The 7,596-nt window shown below is 37.7% G+C and overlaps 1 protein-coding gene across 2 annotated transcripts in view; it reads right to left on the reverse strand.

The window, feature by feature from the left end:
• The window catches only part of CCDC15 (coiled-coil domain containing 15), a 47,030-nt gene that overhangs the window by 17,152 nt on the left and 22,282 nt on the right, over nt 1-7,596 (reverse strand). For both annotated transcript variants that reach the window (XM_014543425.1, XM_014543426.1), the window contains one exon: nt 5,803-5,922. In XM_014543425.1, the coding sequence (XP_014398911.1) occupies nt 5,803-5,922 (120 nt within the window). The remainder of the gene's footprint in view (nt 1-5,802; nt 5,923-7,596) is intronic.

Consider the following 7,596-nt stretch of genomic DNA (forward strand, 5'->3'; position numbering starts at 1 on the left):
AAGAATAAAATTTAAAAAAGAATGAAAGGAAGCAGTTTCAGATTGAATTAACCAAATAAAAACAATAAACCAAAGAAAAAGATTCAGACCCTAGCTGGTTTGGCTCGGTAGACAGAGCGCTGGCCCATGGACTGAAGGGTCCTGGGTTCAATTCTAGTCAAGGGCACGTACCTGGGTTGCAGGCTCGATCCCCAGCCCTGGTTGGGGTGCTTGTGGGAGGCAACCAATCGATGTTTCTCTCTCTCTGTTTCTACTCCTCCCTTCCACTGTCTCTAAAAATCAATGGAAAAATATCCTCAGGTGAGGATTAACAAAAAACCAAAAACAAAGAAAAAGATTCAAGTCAAAAACATGGATGAACTAATAACAAATCAAAATGCCCAGAATGAAAGTTCTTCTGATATAGTCACTTAATATCATTCTATCATGAGTGTGCTTGGGATTGAATCCAAGATATAAAACCAGCTCCCTTAATGTCTCAAATATATAAGCATTTTCAATTATACAATTCGCTTAAGAATAAGAGACTGAAAATATCTTAACAAAACAACTGACAAAGAGGGAGAAGACTGGAGCTAATTTCTCCCACATTATCAAGAAGTCTTATAACATCACTTGGTCTACTTACTTGGACATCATATGAGTCAAATTATGATCTCTAACTTTTAGAAATAAAAGCTTAAAATTACTTTTATCTTTTTAGTTTAAAGATTATTTCTCTTTCAGGAAAGTTGCAGGATACAAGATCATTATACAAAAATCAATTGTATTTCTATATACTTGCAATGAACTATCTGAAAACAAAATTAAGGGGGAAAATTTATTTATAATACCATCAAGAAATACTGAGAAATAAATTTTTAACAAAGAAAGTGTAAATTTTATACTCAGAAACTTACAAAACATTGCTGAAAGAAATTAAGATCTAAATGAATGGGAGGACACCTCATATTCATGGCTCTGAGGACTTAATGTTGTTGAGATAGCAGTATTCCCCAAACTGATGGGCAGATTTAATGCAATCACCATCAAAATGTTAGTTAGATTATTTGTAGAAATTAACAAGATGATTCTTGAATTCATACGAAAATGCAAGGGACCCAAAATATCTGAGATGATCCTGGAATAGAAGACAAAGTTGGAGGACTCACTCTTCCCAATTTCAAAACTTACTACAAAAGTAGAGTAATCAAAGATCGTGTGGTACCAGGATAAGGATAAATTATATAGATCAACAAAATAGAAATGACTTTTCAGAAATAAACCCTTATATTCACACTCAAATGATTTTTGACAAGAGTGTCAAGAGAATTCAATGGGTAAGAATAATCTTTTCAACAAATAGTGTTAGGATAACTGGATATCCACATGATAAAGAATAAAGTTAGACCCCTATCTAACACTACATACAAAAATTAACTCAAAGTGAATCATAGACCTAAATGTAAGAGACATAAAATTCTTACGGGAACATCAAAATCAAATGCCACAAAAGAAAAAATAAACTAGTCTTCATCAAAATTAAGACTTTTGTGGCTGCAAAGGAAACCATCCAGAAAGTAAAAAGACAACCCACAGAATGGGAAAAAAAACATTTGTAAATCATATAACTAAAAAGGAACCTGTATGTAGAATATATTAAGAACTCACATAACTCAATAATTGAAAGGCAAAAAACTCAATTACAAACTGGGCAGAGAATCTAATAGTTTTCCAAAGAAGAAATACACATGGCCAATAAGCACATGAAAAGATGCTCATCACTAACCATCAGGAAAATATAACAACGAGATACTACATCACACCTATTAAGATAGCTATAATTTAAAAACGCAGGTAATAGCAAGTGCTGGTGAGAATGCAGAGAACTGGAACCCTCATATACCGCTGGTGGGAATAAACAATAGTACAGCCACTTTGGAAACCAGAATGACAGTTCCTCAAAAAGTTAAGCATAAAGTGACATATGTCCTAGAAATTTCACTCCTGTGTATATACCCAAGATAAATGAAAACATATCTCAACAAAAAACTTGTACACAAATGTTCACAGCAGCATTATTCATAATAGCCAGGCAATGGAAACAATCCAAATGTCCATCAACTGATAAATGGATAAATAAAACGTGCTAAATGCATAAAATGTAATATTATCCAATTGTCAGGAATGAAGTAATGCTACATGCTATAAGATTGATAAACTTTTGAAAGCACGATGTTCAGTGAAATAAACCAGTCATAAAGGGTCATATTTTGCATGATTCCATTTATATGAAATGCCCAAAAAAGGCAAATCTATAGAGGCAGAAAGTAGACTAGTAGTTGTCTAAGGCTGGGGGTAGATGTGAGGGAAAAAGGCTATAATGGGTACAAGACTTTTCAGAGTAATGAAATGTTCTGAAATTGTTTGTGGCCATGTTTGTACCACCTTTTAAATATGCTATAAACACAGAATTGTACAGTTTAAATAGGTGAATTGTAGAGTATGTAAATTACAGCCAATCCTCCTATTCACATATTCCTTATTTATGAATTCACCTATTTGCTGAAACTTATTTGAAATTCCAAAATCAATACTCACGGTGTTTTTGTGGTCATTTGCAGACATGCACAGAGGTGAAAAATTTGAGTCACCAGATGTGCACATTACCAGCTGAGGTTGAACAAGTTTGATACTGTAAACAAGTATCCTTTTCAAGGTATAATTAGTGCCAAGTTTTTTGCTTTTTTGTGGGTGATTTTGCTGTTTAAAATGGCCCCCAAGCACAGTGCTACAGTAGTAGCTAGTATTCCTAAGCATAAAAAGGCTATGATGTGTTTTATGGAGAATATACATGTATCAGATAAGCTTCATTCAGGCATAGGCCACAGTGCTATTAGCCCCGAGTTCAATGTTAATGAACAATAGTATCAACAATATACTATATTAAATAAGGGGTCTTTAAACAACAATTCATATACAACAAGGTAATGTATTGATCAGCTAACAAAAATGTGATCAGATGCTCCCAGGAACCTAACCTATATCTTCCCTAGGAGCAATGGTTCAGAATTCACTAATTTGGTGTTTGAGGCAACTATATAGAACATAGCTACCGTGAATGACAAGACTAGACTGTATATCTTAATAAGGCTATGATTTTTAAAGTGATTCATTTGTTTGTTATAGGAAGTGAGAAATAGCAAAAGGCTTATAATGGTTCTCTCTGGAATTTTTGTGGAGTTTTTTCTTTCTGTTTGGATTTACTTTTACTACAATAAAAATGAAATTATTTTCTGCTTTCAAAAAAGTAAGAAAAACTAGACTTCCAGCACTGGTAAAGGAGTAAGCCCACGACAGATTTCTCTCTCTCTCTCTCTCTCTCTCTCTCTCTCTCTCTCTCTCTCTCTCTCTCTCTCTCTCTCTCTCTCTCTCTCTCTCTCTCTCAATTGTAAGAAAAATTGTCGTCAGTGGGATCTGGGGAGTGTAGAGGGTGGGTATCCTGAAGGGGAGCGAGCTAGAAAAGTGGATCCTTTAATTCCGTGTATGAACTGGCACACATCCCAGAGTCACCCTGAGCTGTGTGTGCACAGGGGTGGACCTAGAGGAGGACAACGAAGGCTTTGAGAACTGAACTAACACTGAAGTCACTGTTCACAGAAGGTGAGAAACTACTGAGAGTCTGAACCCAGCCAGGTGATACCTGCTGCAAACTAAAAGGATGCAACATTCTTTAGAGGATTTTGACAGAAACCAAAGTCTTATATAACATTCAAAACTGGACACGGAAGTAAAGGTAGCAAGAAAATCCAGAATATGGATCCAAAGAGAGACAACTCTTCCTCTGAGATAGTAAGAATAGGAAGAATAGCGAAAAGTAAATGGCTGAGGCAGTTTTGTGTGATGGCTTCAATTTTCTTTATGAAAGCCAGAGAGTACGGGGAACAGCAAGAACTTTAAGAAGTGTTTAAGGATTAGAATTATCAGTGTGGGCTACGGAAGGGGCAGGCAAGAAAAATGCTAAGCAGTACTGGGGACCCAGCTGGAACTGTAAATGCTAGTATGAATGTGGTTCAAATCTACATGAATAAAGTGTTTTCTTCCATGAGGCTCGATTATTTGGGAATCTAAAATGAAAAAGGACTGATCAGGGCTGAGGATTTTCAGGGCTGGATGGCAGAAGGACAAGAGGAGGCTGTGACTACAAAGCCACACCCTCCATTGGACAGTCAGGGTTAGGTACCCCTCTTCTGTGCTCAGATAATGCCCTACGCCTTCTCTACAACTAGCCACGTTGCATCATAACCATCTGCTTATGTCTCAGTCTCTCCTGTTTAGAAATTGAGTGCTGTGTCTTCTTCAGCATGCTATCTTTGATATTTAGGACCTAAATAATGGCTAGCACCTAACAGGTGCTCAATAAATGTTTGACTGACTGACTTATTCATTCAAAACATATTTAGCAAGAGACTACCAGGTACCAGTATTGTGCTAAAGGCTGCCCATACAGAAGCTTACAGCCCAGTGGAAAAGATGTAAATAAGTAAATAATAACAAAGTCTTTTTTGTACTGAGAAGAAAATAGAAAGCAGGGATTTAAAATAAAAACCAAAGAAGAGGAGAGACCTATTTTTGATAATTTGCTCAAGGTAGTCTTTTCTACGGAGGTGAAATTTTAGCTGAAACCAGAAGGATAAGAAAGGACCAGCTTTGTGAAGAAAAAAAAGAAGACTATGCAGGGAGAGGGGGGAAAATATGCAAAAGACCTGAGGTAGGAAAGAGCCCAGCATAGTTCAGCATATATGAATGATGATGCAGAATAAAACATGACAGCAAACCCTTAGGCCCGTGGCCGGCAAACTGCAGCTCGCGAGCCACATGTGGCTCTTTGGCCCCTTGAGTGTGGCTCTTCCTAAGCCTTAGGAGTACCCTAATTAAGTTAATAACAATGTACCTACCTATATAGTTTAAGTTTAAAAAATTTGGCTCTCAAAAGAAATTTCAATCGTTATACTGTTGATATTTGGCTCTGTTGACTAATGAGTTTGCTGACCACTGCCTTAGGCCAACCTTATGACCCAAACTAAAAATCCCAAAAGAGTGGCAGTTTAGTTTGGAAAACCTCAGCCCAAATCCTACTTTCTGCCTTTATGCCTCCTTTTCTTTTTGCTCTCCTAAAAGAGCCAAGAGGAAATTTCTCTTTATCTCTTTCATATATTGTAACAATGCTGGTTGCCTGAGGCTGTTTTTAAAATAACAAGATAAAACCACAAGATAGAAATTATCCAGACAGTGGTAAAATTCTAATAGACTTCAGTTAAGCCATGGAAAAATCTTAGTAGGGCCAGGGTATTTTAATATTTTCTTGAAAAACTATTGATCTTCACTCAAAACACCAAAACTTTGACAATATAACAAAACCCTAACAAGCTCCAGCCCAAACTCTGAATAGTTTATCTCTTGGTGACCCTGCCATATGCTCTAGCAGCTTATGAGGGAGATCTAGTCCTGGCCATTGGCTGGAAGATCCCCCTGACCCCTCCCTTTCAGAAACCACTCATTTCTTCTCTTCTCACACCATAAAAGAGAATAGCCACCAGAAATACACCTTTCACAAAGAACATACATATAACATGTAGTTTTCCCAATAGGCAACAAGTGCTCCTGACAATACTGTAGGTTTCAGTGAGAGTCCTAGAGTAATCTTAGGTCAGGATAGGTTTTACACTTTATGACATAAAACAAGAATCTGCTTTGTGCTCAGCCTTACCACCCGCAGCGCAGTAAGTGCCTGTACTCCTGTTTACAGTCTACTGCTCATACCTGCCTTCTGTTGGAAGCCTCTCTCCGGTGCTTGGCTGGAAGATACTGATGGCCATCCAGAAGCAAATCTCGCCATCTTTCAGCTGTCCCGACAGATGGCTGCTGCCTGGAGTATAAGCTCTAAAAAGATACAAAAGCACCCACCAAATGTATGAGCAGTGGCAGAATGGTAGTGAAAATACTATAGGCTGTAATGATAGCCCTGAGGTCATCTAAATAGGTCAGAAGAATATGATACAGTATGGTATAAAAGTAGACATACTTCTGGCCACTATTTGGACCTTAACAGTGTCCACAAAGCAATCAAAAGTTTCTTCATCTATAAAACAAGGATAATAATAAAATCTATCTCCCAGAGTTATTGAGAATTAAATGAGACAATAGACATAAGGTTCTAGATCAATTTTAGCTTAAGAATGTAAGCTGTCAGTCATAATAATATTAATATTACTAATATTATTAAGAGACAACACTATCACCATCAACATCACTGTTGTTAGTAGCATAGCCCAGATCCAACTCTAATTTACTTTCTGCTGCTTACTCTTTACTCTGCTCTGCCTGCTCTCTGGCAGAGCCTGAATCCTGGATTTAATGTACGACATATCATGGCACTCCAGAAATAACTCCCTTCTCCATATCTCAACTGTCATATTACGTGAGGCCTGCTCACAGTTCCTGTGCTAAAAGACCTCATAAACACTGAACATTTTCCAAGCAGGAGCATCATGCCAGGGCAACAGTAACTGCTTCAGTGAAGAGGCCTGAAGTCGTTTCAATAGATCAGAATGGTGTGATACATCACAAAACAAGAAGATATTATATCTTTGTCCATTATTGCTGACCTTAAAACTAAACCCCTGGAGCAGTTACCACATTGCCCTGTCAATCTTGAGACAAAACCTAAGCAATTTACTCTCTGCTACTTACTCCTTACTAGAGCATTCTCTACTTATTCTCTGGAGAGCCTAGGTCTTGAATTCTGGGTGAAACAAGCCAATGGCACTCCAGAAGCAATTCCTGTTTCAAACTCTCATTTCTCAAAAAAAAAAAAAAAAAAAAGGGGGGGGTGTTGCTTGGTATAGTAGTTTTAAAGGAATAACAAAATACAAAACTAATTGTATAAGCAAAATTGATGGGTTAGTGACAATAATGTAGACTTCAGTGACAATCCCAGAATAATGATACCAGGTTAGGATAATTTAACAGGGGTGTGTGTGTGTGTTTAATATAAAATTTCCAGACACACATCAAAATAGGGAAAAAACAGAGTATAATGAATCCCAAGATACCCTTCACCCAGCTTCAATAATTGGCAACATTTTATTTTTTCATCTATCTCTTCTCCCACTTTTTTTCTGGAGTATTTTAAAGCAAAACCCAGATTGTTCTGGCACTTTTTCTTTCTGCAATAGCATAGTTAAAAGAAGATAAAGCAACAAGGCAATCTACACTAATAAAAGAGAAACATGGTAATTAGCGTACGACCGCTACTCTTCCCATTGGCTAATCAGCATATCCTTATGCAAATTAACTGCCAGCCAAGATGGCGGCCGGCAGCCATGCACTGAAGCAAACAGGGAGGCTTGCTTGCTCCAGTGACTGCGGACTCCAACGTTCCCCGCCTAACTTGCCGGCCTCTCAGCTGCAACTCTAAGCAACTATGTTGCAAATATAGAAGCTAAACAAAACCCCAGAAACCGGCTTTCAGTCAGCCAGGCTTCAGCCAGCCTGACCGCAACATTGTATCAATGTTTTCAGCAGCGAGGCCTCAGAGCTAAAGCTGGCCCAGAA

The sequence above is a fragment of the Myotis brandtii genome, unplaced genomic scaffold (assembly GCF_000412655.1).
Source record: "Myotis brandtii unplaced genomic scaffold, ASM41265v1 scaffold325, whole genome shotgun sequence".
Lineage (NCBI taxonomy): Eukaryota > Metazoa > Chordata > Mammalia > Chiroptera > Vespertilionidae > Myotis > Myotis brandtii.